At 44.5% G+C, this 19503-nt stretch overlaps 1 protein-coding gene across 2 annotated transcripts in view; it reads left to right on the top strand.

Moving 5' to 3' along the window:
• The window catches only part of scube1 (signal peptide, CUB domain, EGF-like 1), a 489492-nt gene that overhangs the window by 55783 nt on the left and 414206 nt on the right, over positions 1–19503 (top strand). For both annotated transcript variants that reach the window (XM_086008801.1, XM_086008802.1), the window contains exon 3: positions 6631–6756. In XM_086008801.1, the coding sequence (XP_085864927.1) occupies positions 6631–6756 (126 nt within the window). The remainder of the gene's footprint in view (positions 1–6630; positions 6757–19503) is intronic.

Consider the following 19503-nt stretch of genomic DNA (forward strand, 5'->3'; position numbering starts at 1 on the left):
AGTGGACCAGGTGTAGGAGGAGGCCATGAGGCTATGTGGAGTTTGAATCGGAAGTTGGAGGAAGTGATTGGAGCCGAGACTATAGGGACAAGAGTAAGCAGTAGGGCTTGAGTCTGAAGAGTGGCGCTGAGAAGAGGTCAATGAACATGGTAAAGAATTTTAAGAAAAATTACTTGGGAAACCGGGCCGGAGGCTGTAGATCAAGGCTGGGAAGCTAGAAAAAAAAATTCCTAGGGGAACAGAGCTGGGAGCAGTCCAGGGGAATAGGTCCTGAGGCGGAACAGCTGGGACAAGAAGAGGCTAAAGGGAAAAGAAAAATTTCCTGAGGCTGAAGAGCAGGACCTAATACTGAAAAGCAGTAAGGCCAGGGTAAGAGTAGCTAGGTGCCAGAGATGGTAGCTTTCAGGCAGAGCTCAAGAGGAGGAAAAGAAGTGGTCATAGAGTAGCATGGAGAACCTTGGAAGAGAGAGCAAGAGAAAGTGTGGGGAGAAGCAAACTTTGGGTCACAATGAGGCGGAAGAAGGGAAAGTAAACTTTATTTTCAGGTCTGCGGGGGAAAATGAAGCTCATCCATCTACAGGCAGAAGCAAAATAAATGTTGGCTTCAGAGGTAGAGGCTCAGTAGCAACTCAAGGCCTGGTGAGGTTCTGTAGTGTTACCTAACAAACGTGATGGGTAATCGTTACAGGCCTGGCCCAACACTTAACTGGAATTCCCATTGAAATGTTTATATAGTAAGTTTACATTGCAAATGTTGACTTAACGAGAGTTACAAAAATCACCACATAAGAAGTAAGTGTTTGCAGGCAGTAAGTGTATGTCTTATGCAAGACTTCTAATACATTCAGGGAAAAATTGGGTCGTGCCCCCTTTGGGGCGCTAACTTCGCCGGAGTGCTTTGAAAAAGTTAGCGCCCCCGCGCCCGAAATTGAATGGTAGCGCCCCAAGCAGGAGGTGGGGCGCTACTGGTAGCGCTCCCCCTCCCTCTTGGGGTGCTCCCATTGAATATTGCGGTGCTACGTGCAGCAGTGCCACGTGCGTCGGCACGTAGCGCCACGGTATTACAGGCCTCCCTCCCCTGATTAAAGGGGAGGGGCCTAGCACAGCGTGCACTGGGGCCCTGCTGGACCACTGGGGAGTGGGGTGCTGGCAAAAGAGCCCGGCACTCAAGCGGAGTGTGTGCATTTCCTGTGGCAACCTTTCCTGTTATAAATTCCTATGTCCTCATTTATAGTGGGAACTATCTATGTAAACTTGTTATGCTGTAATTACACTGTTCCACATCTGGTGCTGCTGTAGTGCCTCAGTTTTGTACCTCCAGCTCCACAGCCTGTCCGACCGAGAAACTCCTATGTCGCAACCAACTCTACCTCTCTACTTCCCAAATTGTCACAAAAATAGGACAGAAAGTGTGACTTTAAAATGGGGACTGAATTACATCTGCACACCAATGTCCAATTATATGACTAGTCCATCTCTTGTGATACTGCACGTGACGAGTCAAGTCCAAGGGTAGTCTTTGGTTGAATTGGGGCTAAAAGGCTTGGAGTAATTCAGCTGTGGCTCAGTGGTAGCACTATTTCTGCTGTGTGGAGGAGTGGCTAGCCTGAGTTGCACAGTAGGGAATAGGTGGAAGAAAGGCCTGCATAAATGTGGAGTTATTCAGTGTATAGTGGAGTGCCAGGACCACCAATGTGATGAAGAAATGCCTAAGGGATAGCCGAGTGGCTGGACAGCTGATGAGTGGGGATGGCAGCAATCATATAGCAGGAAGGATAGTGGGTGCCCAGCAAACACAGTCGATTGCATAGCCAATGAGGGTACATGAGATGGGGGCAGCCTAGTTGGAGTGGTGTGCCTCCATGTCGGGAGGGCGGCTAGGTAAACAAGCAACCGGGTGAATGAAGGCAGTTTGTTGATGTTTGCTTCAAGGCTGAAAATGGGTAGTCAGCCAGCGTGGTAAGTTTGAAAAGTGTCTGGCAGAGTTGTAAGCAGGCAATAATTTAAAACATAAACTTCCTTTGCATACCTATATCAACATGGCTGCTGGCTATCCTAGAGGAGTCTCAAAAACTTAGGTTTGCTCCACAGAGGCACTTGGTGGCCAGAGGTCTAGGCTGCCTAAATTGGCTGATTTAGTATTAACTCTCATGATCCTATTTGGCAGATATTGGGTCTGATTTTAACTGAGCCCATCGGGCGGGAATGGAGCAGTAGCAGCCCTAAAATTGGAGAACTGCAGTTACTGCCCTATCGTGGTTCTGATCCCACCCATTGCCATTTTGCCCAGGGCCTTTACAAGGACAGCCCAAGTGCCTGCCTGGATCAGGCAGGAGTCGTGAGCTGCAGTGGGATGCTCATTCAGAACGTGCCTCTCACTGGTGGAATGGAAATTATGCTTCTAAATGGCTCAAACCTACTTCCTGCAAGTAGGCACTTCCTCACCCACTTCCCATGCCTCTGGCTCTCTTGTCCTCTGTGAATCACCTGGTGCCATATCCTCACTCACAGTATTTACTTCCTGCGGGTGAAAGTATCTGAACTGGTGCATGGGAGCAAAAAAGCAAGTGATGTATGGGGTGTGTGGTAAAGGAACATGGGGGCAGGAGGTCTTTGCAGGAATTCATGGGTGGGCTTGAGTCTGACTTCATCTCCCTTTTCATCATCATCCTTATCATAGCTCACAAGGAGGTAGGTCCGTCTCTGTTGTTCTTCTGCCTCATTATCATTGTCTTCCTTCTACTGTGCTCCTCTTTGCTGTGGTGGATCTGCAGGAAAGGAGAGTTTACGTTAGGAATGGGTGAGCATTACCCCTTTGGGATTAAGAAAACAGCAAAGGGGGGTGGAAGTTTGTGTGTGTGTGTGGTGCTTCACAGGGATGCCAGGGTAACAGTGTTCATCCACTAACCTGGAGCCAGCATTATGTGCCCAACCTTGCCATCTTGCATGGCTAGAGCAGAGTGCCTCTCCATGAGCTCCTTGCCCGTTTTCTCGTAGGGCATGAGGTGTTTAAAGGTGGAGGTGCCACTTCCGGTGGCTGGCCTCTTGCGGGCATTGTGTGCCAATTTTTCCTGCAAGGAGTTGAGGGGAAGGCTAGCAGTTCAGTGTGTGCCAAGTGGCATGGGAGAGCTGAAGTAAGGGATGTGCCTGTTAAAGTAAATAAAGACATTTTAGGGTTGTGCATGTAAGTAATTACTGTTAAGGGAGATGCAAGGGGCGATGTAAGTAATTACTGTTAAGGGAGATGGTAAAGTTTCTAAAGTTCATGCACTCATGAGCATGAACGCGTTGAAAAAAAAAGTGACTATTCTATCCTGCGGAATGAGGCCCTTTGAGCTGTTGTAGACATTACTTGAGGGAATTATACTGCAGCATGCTGGGAATTGACGGTATATGTGTAGTTGTTAACTCTAATTGACAGAGTAACACCTCTGGGAAAAATATCAACTCAACCATAAGCTTTTCAGACAGACTGAGGCTTCTGAGTAAAATCAGTAATAAAGGTAAAAGACACAGAAGAACATTTTATTGGTACATTTAATTATTTTATTAAATATATTGCAAAGCTTAATGTGAACTTATTTTTATCTGTGCTGGCTGAAGAAAATGATAGATTTTTTTAAAAATAGAAAATTATTGATTGATTTGTTTGGTTTTTGTTCCTGCTTTTTATTTTGCAGATTTTCCTCACTGTTCATAGTTAGAGTTAGATTTTTCACTTTTTTAGGAATGCAAAGTTTGAGCTAATCAGGTCAAAGTGTGACATTGGAATTTGCATAATGGTGTAACAAAACAAGTGTGATGTCGAGATGTGGTGCCAAAGTTTGAAACAAAAGTGTGACACCTGAAGTGTTATAAACAGAAAAAGGAAGACTACATGCAATCATTTTTATTGGCAGATCATGTGTGGTGTTGCTCATAATGAGTCAATGTTCATTTTTTCTTGTTTTGCTGGGGCATGGAAGTTGGATAAGGCTACACAGCTCCAGTGAAAGAATTTGGAACAAAATTTCCAAGATTTCTGCACAGAGATAGTGAAACAAGTGTTTTTTTGATTGACTCCTAGAAAAGAAATTAATTACTTCCTTTACCAAATGCAGCTGCATAAATAAATCTCTACATGAACAATCATAGTTTTCAAATTCTCAGTAGAGACAAAATGAAGCACAGGTGCTATAATCATCTGTCTCTTTCTTTCTGACTGTTGGCCAACCTTCTCTTCTAAAGTAAAAAAATAAGCATTTAATAATTGTTTTCCTGTGAAGTTCTTCATTGACTGTGAAGCATTTTGGACATGTATCCTAAGGTCATGAAAGACGTTGTATAAATGTAAGATCTTCCTTCTTTTTCTTTCCCTCCTTTCTTTTGTATATGCTTTACTTGTTTTTGATTCGTACGTTTCCAGCTAATCAGTTGTATTTTGTTGCTGTTTTACAAAGTGTGATGTCAGAATGAGATAACAAAGTATGACGCCAGAGCATGATTTCAGAGTGTGACATCTGAAGTATGATAGACAGAAAATGTGTGAGGATGAAGGGGCCGATACTCCATAGCCTTTCCAATGCCCTCTCACCATAACTCCTAAAAGGGTCAACATTAAATCGAGCCCTAGACATGCTGGGTATTCCAGGGGATGTTGTTTGAGGCCTCTGCCTGCTAAAAGCAAGGTCACCAATGTCTGAGGGGATATGGCTGAGGGTTAGGATCCCAAGCCAGAAGTTTCCTTGTCTTCTGTCTGGGAATATTTGAAAGCAGGCATATGTGGGACCTACCTAGAGGTCTAGGCTTGGGTCATGGCCTGAACTCCCAAAGATTTTAAAACTAAAGTAAGTATTTTACTGCATCCTCATAAAGGTTCACAGAGGACATGTTCCCTAAGATGTGCCGCTAGTAGTGAGGGCACCTGCCAGTGATGTATTGACGAGGGAACCCTTCTTTTGTCCTTGCATACTCTGCTATGGTCAGACCCAAAGGTTCCTGGCAGAGGTATCCTGGGACTTGTATGTCGCCTGACTTGCCTCCACAGATTACTATTTTTATAATACAAAAATAAATCTAGATATTGTGGGGCTTTATATCATTCTATCTCCACCGATCCTGAATATGGCAGAAGAAGGTCATATTTGGGATGGGTGGAGGTGGCAATTGTGATGGGAAATGATCATGCTGGCTGATCGCCATCTTTTCTGTCCTTTGCAATTTCCAGGCCATTTGTCGAATATTGCTAATGGTATCAGAGACTGTTAAGTAATTGCAGGCCAGGGTTTCCTCATTGCAACTGAAGGGGAAATTTGCCTATGGGGGGGGGGGGGAAGCGGGTAACTTTTTTGGGCCATGTCTTCGGGCCAATACACAAACGTCGCGGCCAGCCCCAGGTCTAATTTCCTGAGACTGATACCCCAATTTGTCAATGCTGGTTAACATGCCTGCCCAGTTTATGTAAATGAACTGATCCTGGGAATTCAGATGGGGTCGGGTCCGTGGCACCAGTGGGTGGAAATCCCACCTTGCTATGGGTATGACAGCTCTGCAGGCCTCGAGGAAATGCAGGGCCTACATGTTTAAAGCATTCATTTATGTACTTTACTTACTGTTATGTGTAAGTTACACAGAGATTGGTAGAGGCAGTGAGTTTAGGTGATTAATGACTTGCAGCAGAACACCATGGCATGAAGATACTGCAGTGTTAGACATTTTCTTTCCTACACCAGACTACTGAAAAGTAAGACTGGAAATGACAGTTGGCAGGCAAACTCACACAGTGTTCATATTATTATCTGTTATTTTAATCAAGGACATAACATGTTTAAAATAATAGGGTTAACACTACCACTAAAAATATTGGACAGTGGAATGCCATGTAAATCTGTTAGGTGTTCATTTGCTAATACAGGTTGAGCGTCCTGAATCCGGCAACCTCGGGATCGAGGCCGAGTCGCTTTTCGTGTTTTTCCGGACTTTGGAACGTGTTTTGATGTCCGAAGTCTGGAAATATCGCAACCTGGGCTCGGGCGCTTCTGGACTTCGGACATCAGAAACACGTTCTGAGTCCGGAAATGCCCGAGCCCAGGTTGCGATTTGACAGGGTGTCCGGATTCCGGAACATTTTACGGATTCCGGATGACCCTGCCACCAATCGTCCTGGAGTCCGGATTCCAGAACTCCGGATTCTGGATGCTCAACCTGTATTGGTAACATTCATTTCAATGTTATAGATTACACAGGATTATTTTAAACAAATTACTTGTTTTTTAAATAGATTTAAATTCAATTTTCAGACTTCTATATTCAGAAACTTTTTTGTTTTATAACTGGTTATACTTCTTGCAATTTTTTTTAATGACTAGCTCTGCAGCAGCTTTTTTTTCATATAGTTGTGGTAACATAGAGTGTTTTGTGACTGTTCCTCATCCTGAACTTTCACCTCTTCCCCATTCTTATTTTTCACAGCCGTGCACTTGCGCACGATGTTTGCTGTAGGTTGTTTGTACTCTTGAATTGGAAACCCAGCTTCACTGGGACTATCAAATACCTTCACTATGGTGCCTGTCCCCATCACCATCGGCTACCTTCTTTTTGTGTGATGTGCCCTGTGCCTTACTGAAGTATGCCTTGCTAACTGTCTTTCAGACATTGATGAATGTGACAATGACTACAATGGTGGCTGCGTTCATGAGTGCATCAACATTCCAGGCAACTACAGATGTACTTGTTACGATGGCTTTATGTTGGCGCATGATGGCCACAACTGTCTGGGTAAGTGACATTACTTCCTAAAATCGTTAATTTTTAGTTTGCCTGTGATTTATGTTCAGTGTTTCTTACCTAAGGTGAAAATAGAATGCAGTTTTAATTTTCTTTACCATTCTTCAGTGGAGCAAATATTTTGTGAGAGTCAAATGCTTGCAACGTAAAGACTTGTAATAAAAATGACCTTGCACCAGTAACTGCATCTCTCCATTGTACTTTCATGAGTGTGAAGATCCTTAATTTGTATGGACTGTAATTGCGAATAAGGTAATCAGAATTCACACACTCCCCATTCGAGTGTGATATTCTGTTTATACAGTGCCCATTGTTGGGCTTAAAATACATCCTGAATACTGCATTTAATGTGAAGAATAAATCGAGTAAATGTTTGCTAAGCCCCCAGCGGGGAATCACATTCAAAGAGAGTACAGGCTGGAGAATCCACACTAAAATGTTGTAGCCTTAATCTCTGACCCATACTCTCTGAGTACAAATTACTGCTGAGCCTGCAGGATGATATAAGGAAATACAGATATCAAGAATGATTTGAAAAATTGGGGCTGGTTTTGTTATAACAGAGGAGATTCAAGGGGTGATCTGACAGGAGTTTAAAAGTATGAAGGGATGAGACAGTATGTAGAAGCAGATTCCTGTAATTTCTATGGGGTTTTCCCGATCTCCTACCGTAACTTTGGCAGACGTTTGACGGAAACCCTGGAGAAATGGCACAAATGGCCATTTACTCTTCCTCTGGGCTTTCCACCGACCTTCTGCTGAAGTTACAGTGGGAGATCAGAAGAACCCCTGTGGAAGTTACTGGCGAGTCTGTTTCCAGGGACTGAGGGGTCTAGAGTGAGAGAATATACATATAAAATAAAATGTAAGAGATTTAGGACAGAGAGTCGGAGAGGACTGTTTTACACAGAAGTTTGTGAGACTGAGTTAGTGAATGAAGCAGAGGTCAAGTTAACATTTAAGAATGAGTTAGATAAGTGGCTGAAAGAAACAAAAATAAAAGGATAAGGGAACAAGGCGGGTACTTGGGATTAGGACTATTGCTCATGTGCAGGCACAAGTAAGGAGTGTGATGGAATACTCTCCACTTGCCTGGATGAGTGCAGCTCCAACAACACTCAAGAAGCTCGACACCATCCAGGACAAAGCAACCCGCTTGATTGGCACCCCATCCACCACCTTAAACATTCACTCCCTCCACCAACGGCGCACCATGGCTGCAGTGTGTACCATCTACAAGATGCACTGCAGCAACTCGCCAAGGCTTCTTCAACAGCACCTCCCAAACCTGCGACCTCTTCCACCTAGAAGGACAAGGGCAGCAGGCGCATGGGAACACCACCACCTCCAAGCTCCCCTCCAAGTTACACACCATCCTGACTTGGAAGTATATCGGCGCTCCTTTGTCGTCGCTGGGTCAAAATCCTGGAACTCATTCCCTAACAGCACTGTGGGAGTACCTTCACCACACGGACTCCAGTGGTTCAAGAAGGCGGCTCACCACCACCTTCTCAAGGGCAACTACGGAAGGGCAATAAATGCTGGCCTTGCCAGCAACGTCCACATCCCATGAACGAATTTTAAAAAAATACCAACACAGGCTGGTTGGGCTGAATGGCCTGTTTCCGTATTATAATTTCTATGTAATTCTTAAGTGCCAAATCAGATGATGAACAGAGGGACATAGACAAAAAAAAAATCACGGTCCATCTAGTTCGCCTTCTATCATCCTGGTAGTTGCATGATACAATGATAATGAAGTTGTTGACTAATCATAGTAATCAGTCTCTATCAATTAGTCTGCAACAAACCCAGACATGACACAAGGACAATCTCAGTGGTGGAGAGCTTTGAGAACCATAGGTCCAAAGTCACCTTTTTCCTTTTAAGCATGTTACATTTACCACACATCAGCTGCGATTTTGCCAGCGCTCAGATTGTAGGTTTGGAGGTGGGTCTGTTGTCAAAATCGAAATGATTGACAGCGGGTTGGGAACCCGCTCCGAACTCGCCTCCATGTAAGTTTCCAAAGTGTCGGGTCTGCGATTTCAGAACAGACCCGACACCAAGCGGCGGGGGAGGCATTTAAGATATGGGAAGGGAAGAGAACCTCCCTGCGTGCTGTGCATATGGAGGGAGTCATGGGAGAGCCTGGGTGCAGCCGTACACCTTTGTGCAGTGCTTGTCAGTGTTTGCAGCACCGCAGTGTTGTAGAACACTGACAGCAGAATTGTCAAGATCAATTTGGACATGGCCCCTTTGAGGAAACTGGCTGATGAAGCATCATCAAATGACGTCATCAGACCTGCTTCCTACTAATTGGTTGGGAACCTTGCAGGGCGGGCTTACAAGCCCAATCAACGAAAAATCGCTTGGACAGTCTGGGCTGCTGTAGGCAGCGGGCTGGGACCATGACACCGACCCCGGCTGCCCGGACCCGCCTCGGTCACCAAAATCGCAGCCATCATGTCTGAAATTATTCATATACTGCATCCCAAAATGTTATCTGTTGTTGTTGTACTTGGAGTGGGGCTTGAACTCACAAACTGTTAACTTGGAGACATGATTGGTAGCACTGAGCCAAGCTGCTAATCACAATTACCTCATTTGCAATTTTCCCCTCCCACCACTATCGTGCGCCCTACACACGTCAAAGTTGGCATCTGGAGTTATACATAATTATGATAAGCTGATCTCGGAAAATTGTAATTGGAACACTTCCATTCATTTCAGTGCAAAACCTATTTCTAACCAGGCAGAAAAATCTAGGACTAAACATATGTGTGACACCAACTGAAATTGGCCACATCACCAGGTGCTCAGTTTTTCTTAGAAATTAAGGGCATCATTGATGATTAGGCAGAACAGCCCTATCAGTATGAGTAAGGTGGTGCTGTTTATAGCACCTCACTTGTGCTAGTAACCTTACTGTATTGAGGATATTGGAGTATCCCATTGTAACCAGAGCAGCCAAATCTGATTACTTAGTTCAGTCAAACCACATGTTTTCCATCAAACTAAAGCAGTTTCAGCTCCAGATTGACATAAAATATGGTGTAGTTTGGAAATGAAGGGCTGGGACCTCGCAAAGATGTAACCTTGCAAAGCTTTTGGTTTTGCACCAGTTGCAGTACAACTGCAACCAGGATTACATGAAATTCAAAAAGTTCCAACATACTTCATTGGAACTTTTTAAAATATAATTTTAACCTTTCTAATGTCCTTTGGCTCTTGCTGGCTGTAAAAATTTAACTGACATTTGGACATTTGTGAGTGAAGCATTGCACAAGCATCAGAGCACACTTACTGAGGTGAGGGCTCTGCTGTCTCTGATTAGACAACCGTGTGGAAGTTACAGTGTAATTCAGTCCTGCCAGCTCTGTGTTGCTTTAAGCAAGTACAAATCTTAAACCTTTAGGATAACACTGCCATAAATTCAATGTGAAATCATTGTATAACAAAGGGTATTAGCGAAGAAGATTAGACTAAAGAAAAATTGATTTTTCCATTACATTTTTACTTCTAAATGATGTTCCATTAGGGTATGGTCACTGATTCTGCACTCCCAGCAGGGAGCTATGCTCAAAGAGAACATAGGACTACAATACTGTAGCGCTGATTCTGACTTGGACTCCTTTTGAGCGTAGCTGCCACTGAGAGTGCAGAATCAGTGAATTTACCCATTGTGTTTTTAAATGCAACCTGCTATTAATGACTGTTAAGTCCACAGAAATGATTGGAGCTATCAGAAACTCTTCAAAAGTGGCTGATTTCTTATCTGAAATATATTATCTTTTCTCCCTTTGAACTACCCACAACTATGACAATGCTAGGTGAGACCACATTGGCCAAAAAACCATGACCAAACTCAATCTGGCAGTGACACAAATATGGGTACTATATATATTGGAAAGTACTACAGTGGAATCTGATTTAGGATTAGCTATTGTTTACTTTGTTTTTTATATGTGTTTTGAGGTCAGATTTGTACTATGACAACTGTTTGAGGCCAGCCAGAGTCCTTCTACCCCTGATTTGTTAAAATTGACCTTTTCAAATAAATACTTTTTTTTAAGGTATTTAAGAATTTGTGCCTAATAGATGTTCTAACACCAGTAATATTCCCCTTTCAATGTTAACCCTTTCTCTGCTCTCCCTCTCCAGAAGATGCTGAATTATGTTGGGGAATAGAAACATAGAAGATAGGAGCAGGAGTAGGCCATTCGGCCCTTCGAGCCTGCTCCACCATTCAACGAGATCATGGCTGATCATCCAAACCCTAGCACACAGTCCCTACACCGACAGCCATCCCACCCAAGCCCTATCCCCGTAACCCCACGTATTTAATCCCCCCTAACACTAAGGGTCAATGGCCTAGAAATTCACTATGGCCCCGCCAGCTGGCTAGCGCCCAAAAGTTAGCGCTGGGCGCGGAGCCTGTTGCGACCGTCAGATATTCAGTTTTTGCGCCCCAAGTCGGAACCGGGTGCTATTCCAGGGTGTGCCTGCCCCCGCTTGGGGCGCTGAAACTGAATTTCAGCGCTCTAGGTGCCGCTGCGACACCCGATGCGGTGCGGCAGGCTGCGGTACTGCAGGCCTCCTCCTCTTAAGGTGGAGGTGCCTGCAACGGGGAGATCGCCGCTGGATTGTGCCGGCAAATGAGCCCGGCACCACAGAGAAGTGCCGGGCTCGCGGAAAGCAGCCGGCAATGCCGCAGGGGGGGGGGGCGGTGGTGGAGGAGGCCGGGGAAGGAGGTGCGGGCATGCGGCCGCCGAAAAAGCGGCCGGCCGCACCTCCACCTTTATGCGCCCCACTAAGGCTGCAGTAAGGCCCTGGTCTCCGGATGTTAGTAGCGGCCGCCACGGAGGAGGCGGCGGCAACTGAATATGGGCGTCGGGCCAGAAACAGGGCACTGCGCACACCGATGACGTCATCGGTGCCAGCGCAACGCTACCAGCTACCATTACCGCCGAGCTCAATATCAGCGCAACCTCCTCTATTGGCGCAGAAGCCCTCTTTGGGTGGTAACTGGTCGCAAAGCTGGCAGCGCCTTACTGAATTTCTAGGCCAATTTTTAAATTTTTTTTATCATGGCCAATCAACCTAATCCGCACATCTTTGGACTGTGGGAGGAAACCGGAGCACCCGGAGGAAACCCACGCAAACACGGGGAGAATGTGCAAACTCCACACAGACAGCCACCCGAGGCCGGATTTGAACCCGGGTCCCTGGCGCTGTGAGGCAACAGTGCTAACCACTATGCCACTGTGCTGCCCTGGTGCTAGAAACTCTCCTGTACCTCACCCAAGTGGCCCTTCCACAGTTTCTTATCCCCATGTAACATCCATGCAGACACACTTATTGCCTGCTCCTTAACCTAGGACATCAAGGTTGTTTATAATTGGCCTAACTTGGCACAGACCAGGGGTCAAGCATGGATGTTTTTGGATCTGTATGGCTTAATATCGTATAGGGATGGGTAATAAATGCTGGCCTTGCCAGTGATGCCCAAATCCTGTGAATGACTTTAAAAAAGGCAATAGACTTACCAAATGAGACATTGGGAGAGCTACATTACATCTATAAATAATTAGAAGTCTTGCATCTAGTGTGCATTCATTACATCACACTTTTGAAAGGTATCACATATGAAAGCTTCACACTTCCGGCCACACTTTGGTGTCAACAGTTCAGGGAGTCGAACTTCAGGATGTCCCACTTCGAAGTATTGCACCTCTTAGGGCAATACTTTGTGATTGGCTGAAATGAGGACTTATCTGCTAAGTCATCTGTCAAATATCCTATTGTTTGAATGAATGTCAACTAATCAAAAGCAGTTTGATTCAGTCAGTAAGAACCAATGAAGAACAAGCGAGCAGCAGAAAATTGGCGAGTAGCAACCAATTAAAATGTTAATATAATTTTCTGAAGTTAGTTTGAACTACCACCTTAAATTTTGCACCTAATTGAAAATTTACTGGTAAAAGTAAAATTTATAACATAAGAAACCATAAAAAATAAACAATTCAGAATAATGTGCTTATTTTTACTCATGGGATGAATAATACAGTCCACCGTATTCCAAGCGCTGTAGCCTGTGATGAGTGCAAGGAAATGCACGGCTCATTACATCCCAGTCATTAAATAAATTAGGTTAAAAACCTACAATTGTTGAAGCACCTGATGCAGTATGCTGCATTTAATAAACCTTTTAAATTTGCAAATGATAGATTTTTCATCCAAAAAATGATAGGGAAAGTAAGTGCCATTTGGCTTTATCTATATTCAATGGACAAACCAGACCATCACTTCTCCAAAAGTTACCTCAACAGTCACTCACCCTCCTTCACAAAAGCATTCCCCTTTCCACTCACAAAGACGCTCTCTCCCTCTAACCTATTTCCCCACTTTCACAAATCCTCCTCCCAAATTCACAGAGACACTCTGCCTTCTTGAAATGCTCCTAACTGCACACTGAAATCAGACTCTGCTACACGAGGAATTCCTTTTCATGTGCAGAGTGTGGTCCTAGGATGAAGCAGCAGCAGCATCAGGTTATGAGCTGCAACTGGGACCAGCAGCATATGCACCAACTAAAAAGGCTGACCAACAATTTGAAAAAAAGGTTGATTCAGCCTAAAATCAACTTGACATCTCAAACAGCCCAAAACCTAGCCCCTCACCTATACCAGTCCCCTCTTCTCCATTCCTCCAGGTGTTCCCAGAGCCTACATCGCCTCTTCAGTGTTCCAAGGCCACTTTAGTGTTTCCAAACCCTACTCCCCTCCTTGCTCCTTGCTCCTTGCTCCGCCCTCAGTGCTCCCACAATTCAGCTCCCTTCCAGTGCACCTACCACCAGTATGTCCAATTGTCCAACACTCCAAACATCACCAATGTTTCCAGCCCCTCAATGCTTTACATTCTAAGACCCCAGTGCTCCCAGGCCTCCCATCCCACCCTGTGAGTATTTCCATCTCCCTCCCCACCATGAGCCCTGCCAATCCCAAAGCACATTCAGGCCCCAGAGCTCAAACCCACTGACTGATCCCAGAGCCCAGCATTTCCACATATGGAGTCTTCTGTGGCTAGTGGCACATGAAGCAAACCATTTCTTCCACTGCTATCTGTCCAGAGCAAAATGTTTGCTTCCAAAATGTTTGCTTCCATCATAAGTTGTCTCCATGGTGCCAGCATCCTTTTTGATTGTCCTTAGATAGGCCATTTTTTCCTCCAAGCCTTGTCTACCCTCTAGGTGGAATCCAGACATACCTTGTTTCTTCTACCACAGGATAACCTGATGACATGACCGAACCACCATAAACATCTCTGTCTGATTTTTGAGGCCATAGTCAGCAGACCCCTGTGGCACAACACTTCCTCATTGGTTACATGATCTAGCCAATGAACACCCAAGATACTTTTTAAACAAAGCTAGTGAAATGCATTCATCTTCCTGATGTGCGCTTCCACCATCTGCCACATTGCTGAGGTGTACAGTAGTGTTGTGTTGTACAATCTCATTTTAATGTGTAGATGCTCTTCCACATGTTGGCAAATGAAAAATTATATACTGGCTTTGTCGATTCTGGGCTTCACTTCTAATGTGAGCTGGCCGTTAGCAGGTAATCTACTTCTAAGATAGACAAAGTCATTGACTCTTTCGTATTTTTTTCCATCAATTACACATCCGCCAGTGTTGACAACATTCTCTCCTATATCCATGATCTTGGTCGTCTGTTTACTGATACAAAGTCTTACTTTGTCAGCTTCTCCTTTTTATACTCATAAATCTTTTCAGTCTATTCAAATTTTTAATACTTAGCATATGTGTGTTAAGGCCTGGGCATGGAGAAGAGAGCAAAATTGGGTGATGAGAGCCCTGGGTCCATAAGGGAGCTTGCCTGATTTTCCTTCCATTAATTTAATTCAAAGGAAAATTTTAATGCTCCTGCCATTTTAAAATAGTGTATTCTCTGCTTCACCATTAGCAACGTCATGGAAGATCTGCTGGTTTGATTTTTAATATTTGCTAATTGACATAACTAACATTAACAAAAGTTGTAGGAAATTAAAAGATCCAAGTCATTGTTTTCAGGGTTTTCTCTGAATCTTACGGGCTGAAATTTTAGGCAAAAATGGGTGTATGCCTGTTTTTTTTGTAAATTAGCAGGAACACAAACATTTAAATTTGTGATCTAAGAAAGCAGCTTATTAGTAAATAATTCACTATGGAGGAAAATATGCATTCTCCTGTTGTTGGAAGAGAAATTTCATCTTTATGGATGAAATTGCACTGTGTGGCATTAGTGATGGATGAGTTAATGCATCATATAAATTCTTCCGTCTGCTGTTTTAACAAAATCATTATCCATTTATTTTAAACTAGCTGGGGGGAGCCCGGCTTTGCCAGGGCTGTTTTGGGCCGGGCGGTTTAAATCGAGTGCGAGGCTTTGGGGCCTTTCTGTGTCCCTCTGTGAATCTGCTGCCAGGCAACATTTCTACCTTTTAATACCTTGAAAGATGAAAGTGAAAGTACTTATAAAACATTTTTGGTAAATCTTATGTTATTTTTAAAAGAGATACTAACTTTTTCAAAGCTGGATAAGGAGAATAGTTTGAGCTGCAAGTAGTGAAACAATGGCTGGCAGATCCCTGAGATGAAAACGATTAGTCCCGCCCACACACACACTTAATACCTTGAAAGATGAAAGTGAAAGTACTTATAAAACGTTTTTGGTAAATCTTATGTTATTTTTAAAAGAGATACTAACTTTCAAAGTAGTTTGAGCTGGAAGCTGAAGTCATGGCACTGAAACAATGGCTGCCAGATCCCCGAGATGAAAACGATTAGTCCCGCCCACACACACACACACCGATTGGCCAACCATCAGGGGACCGTACTGTAGGATTGGTCAATCGTGACGGCACAGGATTGGTCGAACCTTGACGTCAGTCAATCAATGCTAGCAGATAATGAGTTTAATTTTGAAGGTTTTTTGCATAAGGCGCAAACAATTTTCGTCCGACCGAAAAGTAAATACGCTTACCAGCGTCCCGGAAGCGTAAGCTTTCTTCGGAGGTAACGCGCGCGTAGGTACGCCGTATAACTTTCGAGCGCATAGCCGGACAGACGCACACCCGAGGACAGACAGACAGAAGGACAGACAGACAGATCGATTCCTTTATTATATATATAGATAGATTAATGCCATTATTGAAATAGCAGATGTAGAATTTTATGCATTTGCTGCTAATGGGTGTCAGCTTTGGTTTTTTCGTAGCACTCCTGCCACTAAATTAGAAGATTGTGGTTCAAGCCCCATGCAAGAGATTTGAGCACATAATCTAGGCTTATACCGTTGGTGCCGTGCTGAGCGAATGCTGCACTGTTAGAGTTGCTGCCTTTTAGATGAGACGTTAAACCGAGGCCCTGTCTTCTCTCTCAGGTGGACGTAAAACATTCGATGGCACTATTTCAAAGAGCAGGGGAGTTTCCCAATGTTTATCACTCAATCAGCACTACTAAAAATCAGATTATCTGGTCATTTACCTCATTGCTGTTTGTGGGACCTTGATGTGCGCAAATTGGCCGAGGCTGGAAGATGCAGCTCTCTAATCTAATGCCCATGGTCTCGATGGCAGCTATGTAACCATCCAGGGCAGAAGCACATTCTGCGCTCAGGCCATCTATCTTTGGGGGCCTCCACTGCAAAATGGCTTGGAGCTCCCACATTTAGTAAGGTAGACTGTAACACTGCAAAACCATCCATCAAGGTATCAGAAATGTGGGATTGACCCACCATCTGCTGCACAATGTTGGACACCATTCTCAGTGACTGCCTGCAAGTTTCATGCTCTGCAAGCATCCCTTAAAAACAAGACCAGTGATCTCTGAATTCTGGGGCTCTTCAGTCACAGCACAACGCCCCGTGATCCTCTAGACAGCAAAGCTTTCCTCCTTTTGTTCTACTTCAGTTTGTCCAGCCCACTTGGGCTCTGTGAATCATGCTGTGCACTTACCTTTGGCTCATTGTCTATTAATTAATGCCCCATAGCTGGATGTCTCTGAGCTGATGCTGGGCAGGGCGAGAGTGATCAATGGCGTGGGCAGTAAAGTGATGGCCGGGTCACAAGCAGGGTGGCCTGGTTCCTCATCTTTCTTCTTGGTCTAGTACATTCAAAGATGGGAGAAGAAGAAATAAAGGTTAGAACAGATTGCTGTGGAGCAGAGATCATGTGATTTTCAGTTGGAATGGACCTGCATTACAACATTGGCTGCACTTCAAAAGTACTTCATTGGCTGTAAAGTGCTTTGGGATATCTGAGGTCACAAAAGGCGCTATAGAAATGCAAGTTCTTTCTTTCTCAGGATTTCATGATGTAGTGTGCTGACAGCTCATATGGATTACAGTTCGATGACAAGACAAATCAGCAGGATTCATGATGAACCTGCAGCTGACACCTACCTTCTGACTTCCCCATCTCTCATTCTTTCTGTTTACTGCCTTCCTATGACCGCCAAAGTTTCTTCCTCATATGGGACGAGAGGGCGGAGGTTAGCGGTCCTCTACCTGTTGCCAATCTCGCTTTGCTGTTGTGGTGGTGGTCTTTTAAAGGGATGCAAAATGTGAGAATGTTCTCTGGTTGCCATGAGATTCAGTCAAAGCCAAGTGCCAGCATGCAGGCCACACTCGGGTGGTGATAGGCAATTGCTTGGTTCATACATCTATCATGTGATCAAATAGAAAAGCAGAGTATTTTTTAAATGGTGAGAGATTGGGAAATGTTGGTGTTCAGAGGGACCTGGGTGTCCTTGTACACAAATCACTGAAAGTTAACATGCAGGTACAGCAAACAATTAGGAAGGAAATGGTATGTTAGGATTTGAATATTAGAGTAAAGACATCTTACTGAAATCATACAGGGCCCTGGTGAGACGACACCTGGAGTATTGTGTACAGTATTGGTCTGCTTACCTAATGAAGGATATACTTACCATAGAGGGAGTGCAATGAAGGTTCACCAGACTGGTTCCTGGGATGGGGGGATTGTCCTATGAGGAGAGGTTGAGTAGACTGGGCCTATATTCTCTGGAGTTTAGAAGAATGAGAGGTGATCTCAATGAAACATACAAAATTCTTACAGGGCTTGACAGGGTAGATGCAGGGAGGATGTTTCCCCTGGCTGGGGAGTCTAGAACCAGGGGTGACAGTTTCAGTATAAGGGGTCGACCATTTAGAACTGAGATGAGGAGAAATTTCTTCACTCAGAGGGTGGTGAATCTTTGGAATTCTCTACCCCAGAGGGCTGTGGAGGTTCAGTCATTGAGTATATTCAAGACAGAGATCGATAGATTTTTGAATATTAAGGGAATCAAGGGATATGGGGATAGTGCAGGAAAGTGATTAGGTAGAAGATCAGCCATGATCTTATTGAATGGCGGAGCAGGTTCGAGTAGCCAAATGGCCTACTCCTGCTCCTATTTTTTATGTTCTTATGTGAGGTTTTAGTGCATGCAAGACTGAAGAAACACTTCCAGATAAAGACAGGCATGTAAGGGTCCATGTGCTACTTCCTGGGCATTCATGATGAGCTCCTGAAGTACTGCAGCAAAATGAGTGAGAGAGAAAGTAAAAAAATGGTAGATATGCTTAGTACATTGCATTTTTGGAAGGTGTGGCTGACTTATCTTGCCTCAATGGATCTGTGAGGTCATTGAACATTTGTGACACTGAGATGTTGGGTGTAGAGTCATGGAATTGGCACTCACTGTCCTGGGGCTGGCACTCACTGTCCTGGGGCTGGCACTCACTGTCCTGGGGCTGGCACTCACTGACCTACCCACCTTCCACTAGGCTTCAGCTGATTTCTTTGGGGGCCACTCTATCCCAAACTGGGCTTTTTCCCTCTGCCTCACATGGTCCAGCAGTTGGCTCCAAGAAGGGGGAGGGGGTGGGGCGAGTATGCACTTAAGACTTTTTTCTGCCCAAAACTTTAGCCTCTGTTTTCAATGTAGAGGCCATCATAGTCGAGTCTGATCTTGTCTGCACATGCACTTCCAGCAAGAGTTGCTGGATAGCGATTAGAATCAGGAACTGCAGCTGATTGTCCACTTCCTAACCCAGAGAAACATAGAAACATAGAAGATAGGAGCAGGAGTAGGCCATTCGGCCCCTCTAGCCTGCTCCGCCATTCAACGAGATCATGGCTGATCATCCAAATTCAGTACCCTGTCCCTGCTTTCTCCCCATATCCCTTGATCCCTTTAGCCTTAAGAAATATATCCAACTCCTTCTTGAATATATTTAATGAATTGGCCTCTACTGCCTTCTGTGGTAGAGAATTCCACAGGTTCACCACTCTCTGGGTGAAGAAATTCCTCCTCATTTCTGTCCTAAATGGCTTACCCCTTATCCTTAGACTGTGACCCCTGGTTCTGGACTCCCCGACCATCAGGAACATCCTTCCTGCATCCAGTCTGTCCAGTCCTGTCAGAATTTTATAAGTTTCAATGAGATCCCCTCTCATTCTTCTAAACTCCAGCGAGTATAAGCCCAATCGACCCAATCTCAGAGACATAATTGTAGCCTCTGTGCTGCTGCCCTGGCTGAGATCAGTTAACTCCAAGCGATAGTTGAACCTGGCCTTTCTGCTCTGCATGGCTCAGCTACTTACTGACTATCACAGAAGTCGGGATTTGCTGCTTAGCAGTTTTAACCAATTCTTTTCCCTTAATAA

Source organism: Somniosus microcephalus, chromosome 16 (genome assembly GCF_052327205.1).
Source record: "Somniosus microcephalus isolate GS21.2 chromosome 16, FLI_Smic_1.0, whole genome shotgun sequence".
NCBI lineage: Eukaryota > Metazoa > Chordata > Chondrichthyes > Squaliformes > Somniosidae > Somniosus > Somniosus microcephalus.